This window comes from Euleptes europaea, chromosome 4, assembly GCF_029931775.1.
Source record: "Euleptes europaea isolate rEulEur1 chromosome 4, rEulEur1.hap1, whole genome shotgun sequence".
NCBI lineage: Eukaryota > Metazoa > Chordata > Lepidosauria > Squamata > Sphaerodactylidae > Euleptes > Euleptes europaea.
Window position 1 is genome coordinate 3,649,171 of NC_079315.1, and position 19,751 is coordinate 3,668,921.

Genomic DNA, 19,751 nt, shown 5'->3' on the forward strand with positions numbered 1-19,751 from the left:
ATATAAAAACCAACTCTAACTCCTCCTCCTCCTCCTTCTTCTTCCCCTCACAGAATTCCCCTTCGTGTGTTTTGTGCCCCTAACAACTCATTTATTTTTATTTTTTTATTGTAGGTTGCCAATCAAGAGAGACCACCATGTGACCGGCAAAGTCAGCTCCTAGGATCGTGGAGGGCCTATGCATCGCGTCCCCTTCCCCGACAGCCGGCTAATTCGGTCTGGAAGCCGGGAAGTTCCTAATGGCACATGAGCCCCCTCCTCCCTAGGACGGTCCCGAGACACAGGAGGAGCAGAAGAGGAAGGCACCGCACGGAGGAGCGATGGGACTTGAAGGCCATGGTTACTTGAGATAAATGGCCAACTGTTGGGCGTCTGGTCTTGTAGCTGCTCGCTTCTGCTTTGCCTCTCTCCGCAGCTCCCGTTCCCTCTCCGTGAGCTGCCCCTGGCTCTTCCAGCGGTGGCGGTGGAGGCACCGGAGGCAGCTCGGTGGGCGCCGAGCGTGAGGAGGGGGTGCGCCGCCCGCCTCACCATGATTCAGCTGTGGAAAGTGGTGCGGCACGTGCGGCAGCTGGAGCTCCACCGGCTGATCCTGCTGCTCATCGCCTTCAGCTTGGTCTCCATGTGCTTCCTGGCCTACTATGTCACCAACAGCCCCAAGATCAAAGAGCCGCCCCCCTTGCCCTTCAGCGACTGCAGCAGCCAGCACCGGGTCCTCCTCCCGCCCCAGGCCAGCTGGAGGCTGGCTAAGTCCGTGGACAACTCTCGCACGGACCCCGTAGTGCTGGTCTTTGTGGAGAGCATTTATTCCCAGCTGGGCCAGGAGATTGTGGCCATCTTAGAGTCCAGCCGCTTCAAGTACAGGACAGAGATTGCCCCCGGGAAGGGGGACATGCCCACTCTGACAGACAAGGACCACGGCCGGTACGCCCTGATTATCTACGAGAACGTTCTTAAGTATGTGAACCTGGATACCTGGAACAGGGACCTCTTGGACAAATACTGTGTGGAATACGGGGTCGGGATTATCGGCTTCTTCAAGGCCAACGAGAACAGCTTGCTTAGCGCTCAGCTCAAGGGCTTCCCTCTCTTCCTACATTCCAACCTGGGGTTGCGGGATTATCACATCAATCCCAGCGCCCCTCTGCTGTACGTGACGCAGGCGAACGAGGTGGAGCAGGGCCCTCTCCCGGGCGACGACTGGACGGTGTTCCAGTCCAACCACACCACCTACGAGCCCGTCTTGATGGCCAGCACTAAGTCCTCCGAGTCGATCCCTCACCTGGCCCCCCACAGGGCCCTGCACGCAACAGTCGTGCAGGACCTGGGCCTCCACGACGGCATCCAGAGGGTCCTCTTTGGGAATAACCTTAACTTCTGGCTGCACAAGCTCATCTTTGTGGATTCCATCGCTTACCTGACCGGCAAGCGTCTCTGTCTGACCCTGGATCGCTACGTCCTGGTGGACATCGATGACATCTTCGTGGGGAAAGAAGGCACGCGCATGAAAGTGTCTGACGTAGAGGTAAAGATGGGCAAAGGGGCTGGGGGGAATTAAACGCATGCATGCTCAAAGAGCCAGCGTGGTGTAGTGGTTAAGGGCAGCAGACTCTAATCTGGAGAACGGGGTTTGATTCCCCACCCCTCCACATGAGCGGCGGACTCTAATCTGGAGAGCCGGTTTGATCCCCCACTGCTCCACATGAGCGGCGGACTCTAATCTGGAAAACCGGGTTTGATTCCCCCACTCCTCCACATTGGTGGCAGACTCTAATCTGGAGAACCAAGTTTGATCCGCCACTCCTCCATATGAGCAGCAGACTAATCTGGAGAACCGAGTTCAATTCCCCACTCCTCCACATGAAGCCAGCTGGGTGACCTTGGGCCAGTCACAGTTCTCTCCGAACTCTCTCAGCCTCACCTACCTCACAGATGTCTGTTGTGGGGAGGGAAAGGGAAGGCAATTGTAAGCCATTTTGAGACTCTTTAAAGGTAGAGAAAATCGGGGTTAAAGACCAACCCTTCTTCTTCAAAGCACCACAGCCCCCAAAATTTTTCACCTGCTCACACACAGACCGATCTTGTTTTTCCGTCCTGAGCCCACTGACTTGTCATTTTGGGTTAGAAAACCATTGGGCGCTCTCTACTGCAGCCTGGATCCAAAATTGGGGTCCCCCCATGCCAACCTACGTAGAACTCTCCGCATATCCTCTGGCGAGTGGCACTTTCAGGCTAGGATACAATTCTTCTTCAGTGGCCACCAGAACAAACTCAGATAACGTCATTCTAAACAACATTTCATTTAGGGGTTTAGCAGAGCGAAACAGAGGAATAATCTGACATCAGTTAAAACAAAATATCAGGCAAAGCAGATAAAGCTCAGATTTACCCATTTAAAAGAAGTGATCTGATTGCAGGGCCCGGAGAGGTTAATGAGTTTTCATATTTGTAAAAACATGAAATAATGCCATGGATTTGTTGCTGGCTTCCTGTAAGAACGAGGAGGGATTCCCTGATGACAAAAGAATTGGTTCTTGTAGGTTATCCGGGCTGTGTAACCGTGGTCTTAGAATTTTCTTTCCTGACGTTTCGCCAGCAACTGTGGCAGGCATCTTCAGAGTAGTAACACTGAAGGACAGTGTCTCAGTGTCAAGGGTGTAGGAAGAGTAATATATAGTCAGAAAGGGGTTGGGTTTGAGCTGAGTATTGTCCTGCAAAAGTAATGTGCTAATCATTGCAGGACAATACTCAGCTCAAACCCAACCCTTTTCTGACTATATATTACTCTTGACACTGAGAGACACTGTCCTTCAGTGTTACTACTCTGAAGATGCCTGCCACAGTTGCTGGCGAAACGTCAGGAAAGAAAATTCCAAGACCACGGTTACACAGCCCAGATAACCTACAAGAACCAATGAACTCTGACCGTGAAAGCCTTCGACGACAAAATAATTGTTTTCCTGATAACTGAACCTGAAGATATTCAGGTGCATTTGGTCTAACACTAAAACAACATAAATCTTGAACACATGAACTCAACAAGATGCCATATACTGAATCAGACCCTGAGTCCATCAAAGTCAGTATTGTCTACTCAGACTGGCAGAGGCTCTGAAGGATCTCAGGCAGAGATGTTTCACATCACCTACTTGCCCAGTCCCTTTAACTGGAAATGCCGGGGATTGAACCTGGGACCTTCTGCATGCCAGGCAGATTAAAACTGAGCTACATCCCCTTCTCCTTACCTTCTACTGAATCCAACCCTTGATCCATCAAGTTCAGTGTTGTCTGCTCTGACCGGCAGTGGCTCTCCAGGCAGGGGTCTTTCACCTCACCTACTTGCCTGGTCCCTTTAACTGGAGATGCTGGGGGTTGAACCTGGGACCTTCTGCATGCCAAGCAGATGCTCTGCCACTGAGCCACAGCCCCTCCCCTAAAACGAACACATGAAGCTGCCTTGTACTGAATCAGACCCTTGGTCCATCAAAGTCAGTATTGTCTACTCAGACCGGCAGCGGCTCTCCAGGGTCTCAGGCAGAGGTCTTTCACATCACCTACTCGCCTGGTCCCTTTAACTGGAGATGCCAGGGATTGAACCTGGGACCTTCTGCATGCCAAGCAGATGCTCTACCACTTGAGCCACGGTCCCTCCCCATCACCTTAGACATCTTTGCCTCCTAAAGGAAAGACATGGAGCTACTTTACTATTCGGGAAAGTTGTTTTGGCCAGAGCATACTTGCATATTGGCCAGCAAATTGAGTTAACTTGGCAAATTGTGTAAATATGTTTATTATGCATGCCTACACAGCTTGTTGTAGAGGAATTTGAAATCTCTTGTGAGGACTTCCGAGTCAGGGAACTGGAAAGGAAACTTGGACGTCCGAGAAAGCTGCAGGGCCAACAGGTGTAGGAAAGACGGGGAGGAAACAGAGCCCATGCCAAGTGAAATCACCGGAAGACCAGCTGCCCCCCACCTGAGAAACTTTCCAGTAGAAACCAACCACCTCTTCTCAGATTTCCTTTCTCTGCAGCTGTGCCCCTGCATTACGGCAGAATGCCTGGGTTTCCCGTTGCTTTCCAGACTGTTAGGAACCACATCTTCCACCTCCCTGGACTACAGATTCTCAATAGCGTTTTTGGAGAGTTCCCCCCCCCCACACACACACTTTTGTTAATGACAGCTGATTATTAACCTGGTTGGTGTTCTTAAGACGCAAACTTCTGAAAACGTGTAAATCAGCAAAGACCCTGGGAAGGTTCTAGCTTCAGGGGCTGCTCCACACAGGGGGCGGGGTCTGGAGAGGGCTGTCAACAAAACAACTGCAGCTGCTCCGAAACCTGGTTCTTTGGGATTTATCAGCTGACAGATGTGTTGTCATAGCAACCCAAGCAGGCTTTACATCTCCCTTTTGTACACAGAGGTGCTAAGCCTCTTAGTGTCCTCTCTTCCTTCTCTCGTTTTCACGCCAAACTTTAGCGGCACAGCAGGTTGCCCGCTCCACAGAAATTTATCGGAAGAAGGACTTCCACTTCCGTTGCTGATCACCGTGGCAGCACGATTCTCGAGCCCCGATCAAAGTGGCAAGGGAGGGAGGGAATCCCCCCTCCCCCGAACAACAGCCACGGCTCCCCTTGAAGTAGAGGGGAAGCTGAGCAAGCGGCCGGCTCGCGGCTTGCCCTTGATGCGCTCCCTGCCTTGGAAGCGGCGGGGAGCGTTCGGGCGAACCAGCGGAGAAGCAGGCGCCATTGTTCTCAGGCTGATCGGGACGGCGGTTTAAAGGCACGGAAGAAACAACAGGTTTTTTTTTTACTCTTTTGATGTACAACTAGTGATTCACGGGGGTGTCTGGTGGTATAACTCATAGGGAGAAGCAAGCTGGTTTTTTTTTTCTATACTTGCTAACGAATACAAAAAGAAACTTGGCTTTTTGCCAGACTGTGGCGCAGTTGAATTTCCTGCTCTGTTGACTTTGACAGTTTTAAGAGATATCCAGCAGATTTATGATCACTGAGCTGGCTCTTCAAGATTGACTTTACCAGTTAAATGCTCCATTACTGAGATTCTTTGAACTGATGTTGTGAGACTGTCATCTCTCCCCCCCCCCTCTCCTCTCCTTTGGATTACAAATGTTGCATTTTTGAGCCCTTCAATGGGAGATAAAGAAGGAAAAAATAAAAAGGACTCAGAAAAGCACCCTAAAGTACTTATTAAAGACCCCAAGACCCTTCAGACTCAATTATCTATGCAAACAAAAAGAAGACCATCTCTCACTAGTCCAGCTATTTCTCCAGATTCCTCCCCAGTAACAGGATCAACTTCTTTGGCAAAAATGACTAAGAAAGCTGATGCCACGCTGAACTCTTTGCAAGAGCTGCTAACAAAAACACTTCAGGAAGTGACATCAGTTAAAACTGAAGTGGTTGAAGTCAAAAAAGAAGTGACAGAAGTAAAATCTGAAGTTGTCTCAATGAAGCAAGATATGGACTATGTAAAGCAAGGTCTTAACCAGAATACTGCAGCTATCTCAACATTGCAGGACTCTATCTCAGCTTTGACTGTGAAGCAAGACAAGTTGGAGGCGAAACAGCAAAAACAAGCAAAGGAAAATAAAGAAACCAGAAAAAAGGTTGATACTATGGAACTTGTACTGGAGGCCCGCCAGGAACGTGAAGAACGGCAAGAGGATAATGTGGCGATGTTAGAAATGCGGATAAAGGAGAGCTGGATTCGTATTCGCGGATTTAAAGAACGGACTGAAGGTTCTGACCTGAAAGAATATTTGAAAGTGCTCCTGGCTGATTTTTTGCAAGAAGAAGAAGCAATAGTGGAAGGGATGATAATTACAGCTTATAGAGTCAACTCTGCTTATGCATCCAGAAACAAAGTTCCAAGGGATTGCTTGGTACAGCTTTTTTCAAGATCTCACCGGGACCTGATACTAAATAAACATTACAAAAATCCTTTAACAATAGAAGGTCAACCAGTGAGACTAATGAAGGAGATACCAGGGAGACTACTGAGAAAAAGAAAGGAGTTTGCAGAATTGGTGGCAAGGCTGAGATATAATGGAATACAACATAGATGGGAATACCCTCAAGGAGTCTCATTTATATTCAAAACAAAGAGGTTCAAACTTACTGACATGGCTAAAGTTGATCAGTTCTTTCGGAGATATGAAGGAGAATTAAGTAAACCACCACAACAACCAATTAAAGAACTGGTTGAAAAGAAACTTACAGAGAATGAGAAGGCTGCAGAAGCTTCAGGAGGAAAATCTCTGACGGAAGAAGAGGACACAGACTGAATTAGGGTCTGAGGATTTATGAGAAGGAGATGGGGATACTATTGGGGGAGGAGGGGGGGAAGGGGTATTATACCTGGGGGAAAATTTGAGTTACTAACCAACAAATGATGAAGATACTATCATGGAATGTTAATGGTTTAAACTCTCCAAATAAGAGGAGAAAAATATTCTATCATCTACAGAAATCAAAAGCTAACATTTTTTGTTTACAGGAGACACATATTTTAACAAAAGAGGTTTTAAGATTAGAACAAAATAAATTAGGTAAACTGTTTACTTCATGTAATGATAAGAAAAAGGTTAATGGAATAGCTATGTACATTCCTTTAATATTTGAACCAAAGATGTTGTATAAAGACAGGGAAGGGAGGATTTTGATGGTAGAGGTTCTGTGTGGTTACCAAAAAATAGTATTAGTCGGTATATATGCACCTAATAATAACCAAAAATTATTTTATATGGATCTAATATCGACATTGGCTGAATATGCTACGGAAAATATGTTATGGATGGGTGATTTCAATGGAGTAACAGATCCTCGTTTAGATAGATCAGCAAAAAAAAAACAGGGGAAATTTGAAGGTAAAATACCTGGTATTTTTGATCATTTAACAGAACAATGGGAAATGTTTGATGCGTGGAGAATGAAAAAAGGTAATAAAAAGGGATATACTTTTTACTCTTCAAGACATAAATCTCACTCTAGAATAGATATGATTTGGCTATCTAAAGATATTATATGCAAACTAGATGACCTTGAAATTTTACCGAAGGTTCTTTCAGATCATAATGCACTGTTGTTGCAAATGAATTTGGGAATTAAGAAAAACAAATCTTGGCATATTAATGAATATTTATTAAAAAATAAGAAAATTACAGACAAAATAAAAGTAGAAATACAACATTATTTTCAAGATAACATAAATAAAGGCACATCTGAAGATGTTGTCTGGGATGCGGGGAAAGCAGTGATAAGAGGCATTTTAATACAACAAAACTCGCGGTGGTTTAGAGAAAGAGAGTCAAAAAAGAAAAAAATACTGGAGGAAATTAAACAGGCGGAAATACAGTTAAGAAAAGCACAAACCAAATTACTTAAACAAGAACAGATTGATAAAATAAAAACTTGGCAACAACAATATGAGATTTTATTAACTACCGATATAGAAAGAAAAATATTATATAATAGACAAAGATTTTTTGAACATTCAAATAAACCAGGCAAAATGTTAGCATGGCAACTTAAACATAAAGAGAGGAGAAAGCCAATATTGAAAATAAGGAAGGATGGAAAAATTTTATTAGATAAACAAAAAATTACAGAAACTTTTATAGATTATTATTCTAATCTTTATACACAGGGAATAGTTTTAGAAAAAGAGATAGAAAAATATTTAACACAATTTGTATGGGATAAAATCTCACAGGAACAGAAAGAATTATTAGATGCAGAAATAACATTAGAGGAGTTAAAATCAGTAATAAAGAAAAGTAAATTAAACAAAGCACCAGGAGAAGATGGCTTCACAAATCTTTATTACAAAACTTTTATGGATCAACTATCACCAAATTTATTGAGAGTTATGAATAATTGTATACAGGGAGGATCCATTCCAAATACCTGGAAGAAAGCAAATATAGTTTTAATACCTAAACCAAACGCTGATTTAATGGAAGTTAAAAACTATAGACCAATATCATTATTAAACAATGATTATAAAATGTTTGTGATGATTTTAGCGAATAGATTGAAGAAAATTCTTAATAGTATTATACATGAAGACCAAGCAGGATTCCTTCCAGGGAGGTTAATCAATCAAAATGTTAGAGTTGTGTTAGACTTACTAGAATATGCAGAATTTGATAATACACCTTTTGCAATGATATTTTTAGATGCAGAAAAAGCGTTTGACAATGTAAATTGGAATTTTATGAGGAAAGTGTTAGAATATATGGGTTTTGGTGATAAATTTCAAAAGGTTATTGGAAATATTTATACTTGTCAAACTGCTAAGCTAATAATTAATGGAGAATTATCATCACAATTTGAAATACAAAAGGGCACCAGACAAGGGTGCCCTCTTTCACCACTGTTGTTTATTATTATTTTAGAGGTATTGATGAGAAAAATTAGAATGAATGCAGAGATTGTAGGTTATAAAATAGGGAGAAATCATTATAAAGTTAAGGCATATGCAGATGATTTAGTGTGTTTTTTAACTGATCCTATTACTCAGATAGCTGAATGGAGCAAAATGATTGAGGTTTACGGAAAACTTGCAGGCTTTAAAATAAACAAAAATAAAACTAAAATATTGGTCAAAAATATTACACTCTTGCAGCAGCAGGAATTAGCGAGAGTAACAGGTTTTGGTATAGAACATAAAGTAAAATATCTGGGAATATGGTTAACTCCTAACAACTTTAACTTATTTAAAAATAATTATGAAAAAACATGGCAACAAATAAATACCGATTTGACAAATTGGGAAAAAATACCCTTATCATTGTGGGGTAGAGTATCGGTGATTAAAATGATGGTATTACCCAGGATGCTTTTTTTATTTCAAAATTTACCGATTATTAAGGGGTTCAAAGTTTTTAAAATTTGGAAGAAGGATATTCAAAAATTTTTGTGGGGAAAAGGAAAACATAGAATAGCGTATAAAAATTTGATTCAATTAAGAGAAACAGGAGGATTAGGTTTACCTGACTTGCAACAATATTATGAGGCTTCCTGCTTTCTCTGGTTAAAAACCTGGATTAAATTAGAAAATTATCGATTATTAGAGTTAGAAGGGTATAATCTTCGATATGGCTGGCATGCATATCTGTGGTATGAAAAGGAAAAGGTAAACAGAGATTTTAAAATTCATATTATTAGAGCTGGGTTATTTCAAATTTGGACAAAATATAAGAAGACTTTAGAAAATACGACCCCGGGGTGGATTAATCCAATAGAAGCTTATATGAAGAGGGGAAAACAATTAAACTTAGATATAGAGATATATAGGGGTATTATTGAATGGAAGGAGAGTAAATGGGCTTTAAAAAGCAGGGAAGAGTTAAATATAAAAGACTGGTTTTTATATTATAAACTACAAGATATTTTTAATAAAGATAGTAAATTTGGATTCAGTAAAAATAAATCCGAGTTAGAAAAGATATTAGATAAAGGAAATAAAGGATTGATTGGTAGGATGTATAAATTATTGATGACTATTAATTTAGAACAAGAAAGAATTAAACCAGTCATGATCAAATGGATGCAGGATTTAGGATTCAATATAGACCTGGATAAATGGGAAAATTTATGGAAGAGGGAGTTTAAATTTACAATAACTAATGAAATTAGAGAAAATCTCTATAAAATGTTTTATAGATGGCATATAACCCCATTTATGATATCCAAAATGAACAGTCAAGATAAAGGAATCTGTTGGAAATGTGGAAAAGAAAGAGGAACTTATATGCATGTCTGGTGGACTTGTAAAAAAATCAAAAATTTTTGGAAAAAAATAATAAAAGAAACAAATAATTTGATTAATAGTAAAGTGAAAAGAAAACCATTATTTTGTTTATTGGGAATACCCACAAACGATATTCATGATCGGGATAGGATTATTTGTCAATATAGTTTTGCTGCTGCAAGGATTGTGATAGCGAGAGTATGGAAACAAACAAGTAAACCCTCAATTACAGAATGGAGAGAGAAAGTGTGGTTATATATGAGGATGGCCAGATTAACAGAAATTCTGCATGGAAATGATTTGGAAGAATTTAAGTTAACATGGTTTAAGGCTACCTCATATTGGGATAAGTTGGCAAAAATGGATTTTACTTTGTTATTTAGTGAGCTATAGAAAATTATTCTTTAAGCAATATTAGAATTTAGATAAATAAATAAAGCTACCGGACACTTCTATGGAAGTCATGGTGATGGGTCACTTTTGGTGGGTGGGGGGAAAGGGTATTTTTCTTTTGATGAATGTATTAAAAAATGAAATGTATTCAATATGTTATGTGAATACCCTTTTATATCTATATATGTATTTTTTTTCTTTCTTTTTTTCTTGTTTCTTTTTTCTTTTCTTTTTTTTTATATTGTAAAATTCAATAAAAAATTATAAAAAAAAAAAAAAAAAAAAAAAAAGAAATTTATCGGAAGAAGAATGCTTGCAGTTACTATGGCCGAGATGGCTGGCATCAATAAATGCCCGTAGAAATCGGAGGCATGGACCCTACGTGGGGCTTCCAGTGACCAAAGGATCATAGAGTTGGAAGGGACCACCAGGGTCATCTAGTCCAATCCCCTGCACAATGCAGGAAATTCACAACTACCTCCCCACACACACACACTCAGTGACCCCCTACTCCATGCCCAGAAGATTGCCAAGATGCCCTCCCTCTCATGAACTGCCTAAGGTCATAGAATCAGCATTTCTGACAGATGGCCATCTAGCCTCTGCTTAAAAACCTCCAGGGAAGGAGCGCTCACCACCTCCCGAGGAAGCCTGTTCCACTGAGGAACCGCTCTGTGAGAAAGTTCTTCCTAATGTGTAGACGGAAACTCTTTTGATTTAATTTCAACCCATTGGTTCTGGTCCGACTTTCTGGGGCAACAGAAAACAACTCGGCACCCTCCTCTATATGAGAGCCCTTCAAGGACTTGAAGATGGTCATATCACTTCTCAGTCTGCTCTCCAGGCTGAACATACCCAGCTCCTTCAACCTTTCCTCATAGGACTTGATCTCTAGACCCCTCACCATCTTTGTTGCCCTCTTCTGGACACATTCCAGCTTGTCTACATCCTTCTTAAATTGTGGTACCCAAAACTGAATGCAATACTGAACACAACAAGGAGTTGGCCCCGTCTCTTGCACATCTGTTCCCACACATCGATTCATTGTTTTCGTCCCCTCTTCCCCCAAGGAACATGAAAGGAACATGGCAGTCCCGTTCCCATACTGCCCAGGCCAGTTTTGCTCATTTGCCTTCCCAACACTGGCATCTGGAAACTTGTACCTGTACTGAAGCTTTGATTCGTAATTAGGAACTCTAGCTCCGCGTTGGGAAATACCTGGAGATTCGGGGGGGTGGAGCCTGAGGAGGGTGGGGTTTGGAGAGGGGAGGGGCTTCCAAACGTTATAATGTCATAGAGTCCACCTTCCAAAGCGGCCATTTTCTCCAGGGGAACTGATCTCTGTCGCCGGGAGGTCAGTTGTAATAGCGGGAGATCTCTAGCCACCAACTGCAGGTTGGAAACCCTATTCGTAATATTCCATACTGGCTTGGTGAAACTGTGAATTCATGGTATAGGAAACATTAAGTTCTACGGCTTCTTCGTAGAAGAGCCAGTGTGGTGTAGTGGTTAAGAGCGGTGGTTTGGAGTGGTGGATGGTGATGTAGAGAACCAGGTTTGATTCTGCACTCCTCCACGTGAGCGGTGGAGGCTAATCTGGTGAACTGGGTTTCTTTCCCCACTCCTACACACGAAGCCAGCTGGCTGACCTTGAGCTAGTCACAGCTCTCTCAGCCCCATCTACCTCACAGGGTGTGTCTGTTGTGGGGAAGGGAAGGTGATTGTAAGCTAGTTTGGTTCTGCCTTAAGTGGTAGAGAAAGTCGGTATATAAAACCCAACTCTTCTTCTTCTAAGTTTATGAGATTAAGCAGAAAATACGTTGGTCGGGTTAGGAGGTGACTGCCAAAATGAACAGTGCAGTCCTAAGCAGAGTTACACCCTTGTAAGTCCATTGAAGTAAATGGTGTTAGAAAGATATAACTCTACCTAGGATTGCACCTGAACCAAGAATGTAGCAGACCACGCTTGATCCCGTCTCAGTAAACGGAGTGGGCTGTGTAGCGGAGTTTATTGATTTACTTCTTTTATGCCTTACTGTTCTCCTCAGTTGGGACTCAAAGCGGCTCACAGCATTCTTCCCTTCTGCATTTAATCCTCACAACAACCCTGTGAGGTGGGTTGGGCAGAGCGTAGAACTGGAGCACGGTCACTCAACAAGCTTCTGTGGCAGAGATTCAAACCCGCATCTTCCAGATCCTAGGGTGACACTATGCATATTGGCTGTAGTAGAGTAATTTACCCTTTGAGAATCCCTAGACCAAGAGAGCAATCCTAAACAGGTCTACTCAATACGACTTACTCCCAGGAAAAGGTCCTTTGGTTTGCACTGTGAGAGATTGAAATTCTGAGCATTGGTTTTTCTCGCCTTGAGAAGCCAGGAAACCTGGAAATATTTAATCGAAATGCTGCATTTCGGGGGGGGGGGGGAACATGTCTAGTAAATTGCACTTATGTAAATGCAATAAATTTGCATATGGTAATCCATTTGCAGGCTTTGTGCTTTCTTCTTCTCAGCAGAAATAGGAATATTTTATACCACCTCTGTGTTCCCAGAGATAGCCGCTGAATGTTGAACAAGGAAGTTACTGGCAGCAGGTTGCTAAATTTAGAGAGCCAGCGTAGTTTCGGTAGCCGGACTCCTGGGCTCCAGTGCGGGAAATCCACTTTTTAAATCTCTGTGTGTGTGTATGTAAAATGCCGCCTATTCGCACCCATCTTAGGGCGACCCCTTATGGGGTTTTACACATGAACACATGAAGCTGCCTTATACTGAATCAGACCCTTGGTCCATCAAAGTCAGTGTCGTCTACTCAGACCGGCAGCGGCTCTCCAGGGTCTCAGGCAGGGGTCTGTCACATCACCTACTTGCCTGGTCCCTTTAACTGGAGATGCCGCGGATTGAACCTGGGACCTTCTGCATGCCAAGCAGATGCTCTACCACCGAGCCACAGCCACTCCCAAGAGATTAGCAGAGGTGGTTTGCCGCTGCCTTCCACTGCAGGGAACCCTGGTATTCCTTGGCAGTCTCCCATCAGTGGCGAACCTATGTTTTTGGGACCCTGAAGCTTGAACTGTTATAGGGGCCCCTTCGCAGTCAGCAACAATAGGGCCACAACCAACAAGACCCAAAGGGCTTTGCTGCCCTTGCAAGGACCTCGAGGCCAAATGGTGGAGAACAGGGTGGTGTGGCGGAGGCCTTGAAAATGGGCCATACCGTGATCCCCTTCCCACCAGCAACGAGGTCAGGGTAACTGCTGTTATCTTCTTCAATGGGGTTGTTCTATAGCCAAGAAATCGACTCCAAGTGTCTCTCTCGGTCCCTTCTCTCCCTATCCCCCACAGGCTCTCCTGAACACTCAAAACAAGCTGAGGACGCTGGTCCCCAACTTCACTTTCAACCTGGGGTTCTCCGGGAAATTCTACCATACAGGTAAGCGCCCTGTCCCTTATCCCCTGCCCCACGTGCTCCTTGGTATCTGTCCTCCAGATGTCAGGCAGAGTCAACCGCAACACAGCTTTTTGGAAATCACACGGAATATCTTCCGCTCAGACCGTCTCACTGACATTTGAATACTGTGGGAGGCGGGCAGCCCATTCCTGAGGGGGCGGGCGGAGCCGGTGGCTGGAGGCAGCGCAGCTGCGCCTTCTCCAAAAGAGGATTCAGCCCCCCCTCCCGCACTGAAGCCAGGAAGCTGCTCTTACCTTTGAGCCCCGTAGCTCCATAGTTTTCTACAGGACCATGCCACCAAAAAGGTGGCGTAAAGCAAGGTAAGGGCAAAGGGGGCGTTCCTAACCTGAAGGGGGGGTTAGGAAGCCGCCCTGGGAACACCCCCTGGGAAGACGGTGGACAGATGTGCGCCATCAGGACACCAGCGGGAGGCAGAGCTGGCGCACCAGGGCCGCACTTCCACAGAGGCCAGTGTGAGCCCACAGAATCATAGAATCAGAATCACAGAGTTGGAAGGGACCACCAGGGTCATCTAGTCCAACCCCCTGCACAATGCAGGAAATTCACAACTACCTCCCCCCCACACACACACACACAGAGTGCCTAGAAGATGGCCCTCTCATAATCTGCCTAAGTTCACAGAATCAGCATTGCTGACAGATGGCCATCTAGCCTCTGCTTAAAAACCTCCAGGGAAGGAGAGCCCACCACCTCCCGAGGAAGCCCGTTCCACTGAGGAACTGCTCTAACTGTTAGAAAATTCTTCCTAACGTCTAGATGGAAACTCTTTTGATTTAATTTCAACCCGTTGGTTCTGGTCCGACCTTCTGGAGCAACAGAAAACAACTCGGCACCATCCTCTATATGACAGCCCCTCAAGTACTTGAAGATGGTTATCATATCCCCTCTCAGTCTTCTCTTCGGGCTAAACATAAAAAGAGCTCAGGAATGGCCTAGAATTCTGGAAGGATAACCCCATACCTGTGTGTGCGTGCTTTATAACAGTGAAGGCCTCTTGTTAGTACACGAGGATGGCCAACCGGTGATACTTCCATTTTCCTCTCCTCCTTCCTGCGGTTCCCCCTCCCCCCAGGTACCGACGAGGAAGACGAAGGCGACGACATGCTGCTGAAGCACAGAAAGGAGTTCTGGTGGTTCCCCCACATGTGGAGCCACATGCAGCCGCACCTCTTCCACAATGTGACGGTCCTGGCCGAGCAGATGAGGCTCAACAAGCAGTTTGCTCAGGTAAGGGAGGGACCGGCTGGCCCCGTTCTGACTCTTGACAAGCCTCCTTGTCCTGCCTCCATCGTTTTGGGGTTCAAAAGTTCACAAGGTTGGAAGAGACCACAAGGGTCATCCAGTCCAACCCCCTGCCATGCAGGATCCCACAATCAAAGCACTCCCGACAGATGGCCATCCAGCCTCTGCTTAAAGACCTCCAAAGACGGGGACTCCACCACCCTCCGAGGCAGCGCATTCCACCGTCGAACAGCCCTCACCGTCAGGAAGTTCTTCCTAATGTTTAGGTGGAATCGCTTTTCTCTTAGTTTAAATCCATTACTCCGTGTCCTAGTCTCTGGAGCAACAGAGAACAAGCTAGTTCCCTCATCAACATGGCATCCCTTCAAATATTTAAACATGGCTATCATGTCTCCCCTCAACCTTCTCTTCTCCAGACTAAACAAACCCAGCTCCTTAAGTCTCTCCTCATTGGGCATGGATTCCAGACCTTTGACCATTCTGGTCGCCCTCCTCTGGACATGCTCCAACTTGTAAACATCCTTCTTAAATTGTGGAGCCCAAAACTGGACCCAGTATTCCAAGTGAGGTCTGACCAATGCAGAATACAGTGGTGGTATTACTTCCCTTGATCTATACACAATACTCCTATTGATGCAGCCCAGAATTGCATTGGCCTTCTTAGCCGCCATGTCACACTGTTGACTCATGTTCAGTTTGTGGTCCACTAAGACTCCCAGATCTGTTTCACATGTACGTGAAAGAGTCTTTCACATGTCTTTCAGTGTTCTTACTGAATAGTTTTATATATACAGATTGAGTATCCCACATCCAGACATCCCATATCCGGACTGACCCGAAAATTGGACCCTTCCAGCCAGTGGATCCACGGGGCCCAGTCTCTTCTGACTTCTCAGAGGCCGAGCCACGTGAATCTGACTCTTGGCCACGCCGCCCAGCGTGAGTCAGATCACATGAACACATGAAGCTGCCTTATACTGAATCGCACCCTTGGTCCATCCAAGTCAGCATTGTCTACTCAGACCAACAGTGGCTCTCCAGGGTCTCAGGCAGAGGTCTTTCCCATCATCTACTTGCCTGGTCCCTTTAACTGGGGATGCCAAGGATTGAACCTAGGACCTTCTGCATGCCAAGCAGATGCTCTGCCACTGAGCTACAGCCCTTCCCCTAAAGCTTTCCTGCTTGTCCATCAGGAGGGAATTCTTTTCATGGGCAACTGGTTGTTTCTAAGCTTAGCTGAAATGCCGTGCTATAAACCCCAATCCTTCCTTTTTTCTGTTTAGATTTGTATCTCCGCCACTGGCCACTGGTAATCGTTTTGCCCCTTTTCTTGCCTCTGCAAACCACCGGTAGGGAGGTGAGCTCTTAAAAGCTGTTTTCTGTCTCCAGGAGCACGGGATTCCCACGGACTTGGGCTACGCAGTCGCCCCCCACCACTCGGGGGTATATCCTGTCCATGCGCAGCTCTACGAAGCCTGGAAGACTGTCTGGGGGATCCAGGTCACCAGCACAGAGGAGTATCCCCACCTTCGGCCGGCCCGCTACCGCCGAGGCTTCGTCCACAACGGGATCATGGTGAGACAATGAGGCCCCCGTGGGTTGTCTAGAGCAGGTGTGTCAAATGTATGGCCCGTGGGCTGGATCTGGCCCCTTGAAAGCTCTTATCCGGCCTGCGAGCCTGCCGAGGCAGCCACACACACCCCAATCCCGATCTGGGCTGGTGAGACGTGGCCCGGCCCGACCAAGTGACATTTATGTCATATCCAGGCTCATAACAAATGAGTTCGAAACCCTGGCCTAGACAGAGCCCTTTGCAGGGCAATGCCGATTGCCACTTTGGGGGCAGGAAGGAATTTTCCTCCAGGCCAGCTTGGCCAGGGATCCTGGAGGTTTTTTGCCTTCTACTAGGCATAGAGCAGGGGTCACTGGGGGAGTGGGGGGGGGAGGTAGTTGTGAATTTCCTGTGTTGTGCAGGGGGTTGGACTAGATGACTCTTGAGGTCCCTTCCAAATCTGTGTTTCTGCATTTCCAACCCTCATAACAAATTACCTCCACACCCCTGGGCTAGATGTTGATCTGGGATGTTGGAGTGGAGATAGCCTGTTGGTGAGAGGACCAGTGCTCAGGTATGGATCCCAGTATTTTGAGCACTCCGCTTGCCAAGTGGGTGTATCAGTGGATGTTGGTATTGTTGAAGAAACCCCTCAGACCACAGCTGGAAAGTTCCCAGTTGGCTGCTTCCATGCCCTACCTCCAGCCTTCTCCTGGCAGTGAATGGGGCCTTGAACGAGAGAGTCTTGCGCCAGCAAAGTCTCAGAGTCGGCACCCACGGTAGTAACGGAGGTTTTCAGACCTGGATAATCCAGGGAATTGTCTAATTCTTGTGGAATTGGGGGTGTCACACTCAGCTCCACCTTCTGTTCTTTCCTGTATTATATTCGGTACCTCTTGAGATGGGTGCCCAGTTCCTTCTGCCGCCCCTAATTTTTCCTCTCTCCCTGGCTCACCACGCTGAGAGCCAGCGTGGTTTAGTGGTTAAGAGCGGTGGTTTGGAGCTGTGGACTCTGATCTCGAGAACCGGATTTGATTCCCCACTCTTCCACATGAACGGAGGATGCTAATCTGGTGAACCGGGTTGGTTTCCCCACTCCTCCACATGAAGCCAGCTGGGTGACCTTGGGCTAGTCACACTCTCTCAGCCCCACCTGCCTCACAGGGTGTCTGTTGTGCGGAGGGGAAGGTGATTGTAAGCTAGTTTGATTCTCCCTTAAGTGGTAGAGGAAGTTGGCATAGAAAAACCAACTCTTCTTCTTCTCCCTGGCTCACCCAGGTGTTGCCCCGGCAAACGTGTGGTCTCTTCACTCACACCATCTTCTACAACGAATATCCCGGCGGTTCCAAAGAGCTTGATAAGAGCATCCGTGGTGGCGAACTCTTCCTGACGGTCCTCTTGAACCCGGTATGTGCCACGTGCTTGGATCCCAGCTTTCTGTCCTTCGTTGTGAGGAAATGTAAGCAGTCTAGCTAGGAACAAAGACAAGGAGAAACAGACCGCCTCTCGTATTTAGTTGTTTTCCTTTATTTCTCAGGTGTGATATCGCAACTATGAATAGTATCACCTTGGCATCAGTGAGCAAGCTGTTTTTTAAAAAGTAGTCATCGAAAAATTCCTATCCTCTATTCAGTCTCCATTCTGTCTGCCCCAGTCCTAGCTTGGAAGTTATGCTCTTAAATTACTTATTGCAAAAAAATTAATAAATATATAAATTAACAAAATGCCAACGCTGGTATTGAACTTTAAATATAAGTATGTTATCTTAATAATACAGTCTTAATGTACATAATTTAATGGCCATGATTAACTTTTTAAAAACTGCACATTTATTTTCAATTGCCATTTTGTATGGCGATGGCTAAATTCTCAGTAAAAGCGTTTTTGATTTTGCATTGCAGGTTTTGACCACAGTAGCGTGGGAAACAGATTTCTTTTAAGGTTACCATAAAGGGCAAATATTTGCCAAACTTTGGTGTTGAGAAAATCCAAAATATAATTGATTCTAGGAACTATTGAGATAAACCGTACAGTTATCTCAACAAAGTCTTGGAAAGAAACCAAGACGCATCTCCTATTGTGCTGTAGGAACTGTGTCTCGGCCAGTAGTAGTGCCAAAGTTTGGACCTGTAAAGGAAACCATTCAAGAATCCTCCAGGGGAGGGTATCACTGCCTCCTTCAAGCGGCAAAAGGCCAGTGGAAGCTCAGCACAGTATCAGGCGGCTGACGCTCGGGGCCAACACCCAGAAGGCCCTTCTATCCTCAGAATACCATTCCAGGTAACCAGGGGCTGATCTTCACACACAAAAACCTGACTGCAAAGCACTTGTGGCAGATTGAGGAGGACCCAGATACCAATCACTTCTCCTTCACCAGGCGAAGTGTCACACGCTGCCCGTGGTTGCTCAGCGCAGGATTGCGCCAACGTAGCGAAAGTTAGCTAATGGAAAATTCCCACAATAGGAAACAAAGGGGTTTTTTGGCAAAGCTCCTGTGGGGGCATTTTTTTTAGGGTAGCGGTCCCAAATTTTCAGGGTAGCTTTCAGGGACTCTCCTTGCATGAACCCCAAAGTTTGGTGAAGATTGGGTCAGAGGGTTTGGCGTTATGGGCTCTGGAGAGGTCACCCCCTCCCTCCTCCATAGAAAAACATTAGCCGATTAGCGAACGAAGAGAGTATCTGACTCTTACCTTCCTGCTTGCATATGGAGGCGGGAGTGGACAACCTCTTCCAGACCTCATAACTTCGGACGCTCCGACCCAATCTTCACCAAACTTGGGGGTTCTTGCAAGGAGAATCCCTGCAAGCTACCCTGAGAGTTTGGGGGCTCTACCTCAAAAAATGCCCCTCAGTTACTTTGCAAAGCCTGAGGAGAACCCAAAAATGCCAGATAATCACCTGGTTTTTTCGGGAATGGCCAATTCAGCTTTGGCTTTCCCCCCCAGGTTTTGGAATTCGGTAAACCTGAACCTGAAATGTACAGAAATGGCTTTCTTTCGGTTTATTTTTGGTTCAGGTTTATCAATATGCACAGTCCTACCAACCAGCAAGGGCACCTTCGGCACCGAAGCAGACAGGCTGAGCCTCCAAGACCGTGGTTATTTTTGGTAGGGGGGGGGTAGTCTTAACAGTGATATCTTCAGAGCCATAACCAAAAGGTTTGGAACCTTAGCAGAAGACTTCTTCACTTCCCCCGTTGACAACAAGGTGGCCAGATTCATGAGACTTAACCTCATTCCCCCTGGAACCTCAGTGAGTCGGCAGTATGTTAAGGCTGATGTGATGATATCGCCATTCCCTTCCCTCTGAATCTTTGGGCTT

The 19,751-nt window shown here is 45.4% G+C and overlaps 1 protein-coding gene across 2 annotated transcripts in view; it reads left to right on the plus strand.

Moving 5' to 3' along the window:
* The first annotated feature begins 513 nt into the window (after window positions 1–513).
* Window positions 514–19,751, plus strand: part of NDST2 (N-deacetylase and N-sulfotransferase 2) — a 29,640-nt gene continuing 10,402 nt past the window's right edge. For both annotated transcript variants that reach the window (XM_056848547.1, XM_056848548.1), the window contains exons 1-5: window positions 514–1,522; window positions 13,510–13,597; window positions 14,709–14,863; window positions 16,268–16,453; window positions 17,709–17,837. In XM_056848547.1, the coding sequence (XP_056704525.1) occupies window positions 530–1,522; window positions 13,510–13,597; window positions 14,709–14,863; window positions 16,268–16,453; window positions 17,709–17,837 (1,551 nt within the window). In that variant the 5' untranslated portion in view covers window positions 514–529. The remainder of the gene's footprint in view (window positions 1,523–13,509; window positions 13,598–14,708; window positions 14,864–16,267; window positions 16,454–17,708; window positions 17,838–19,751) is intronic.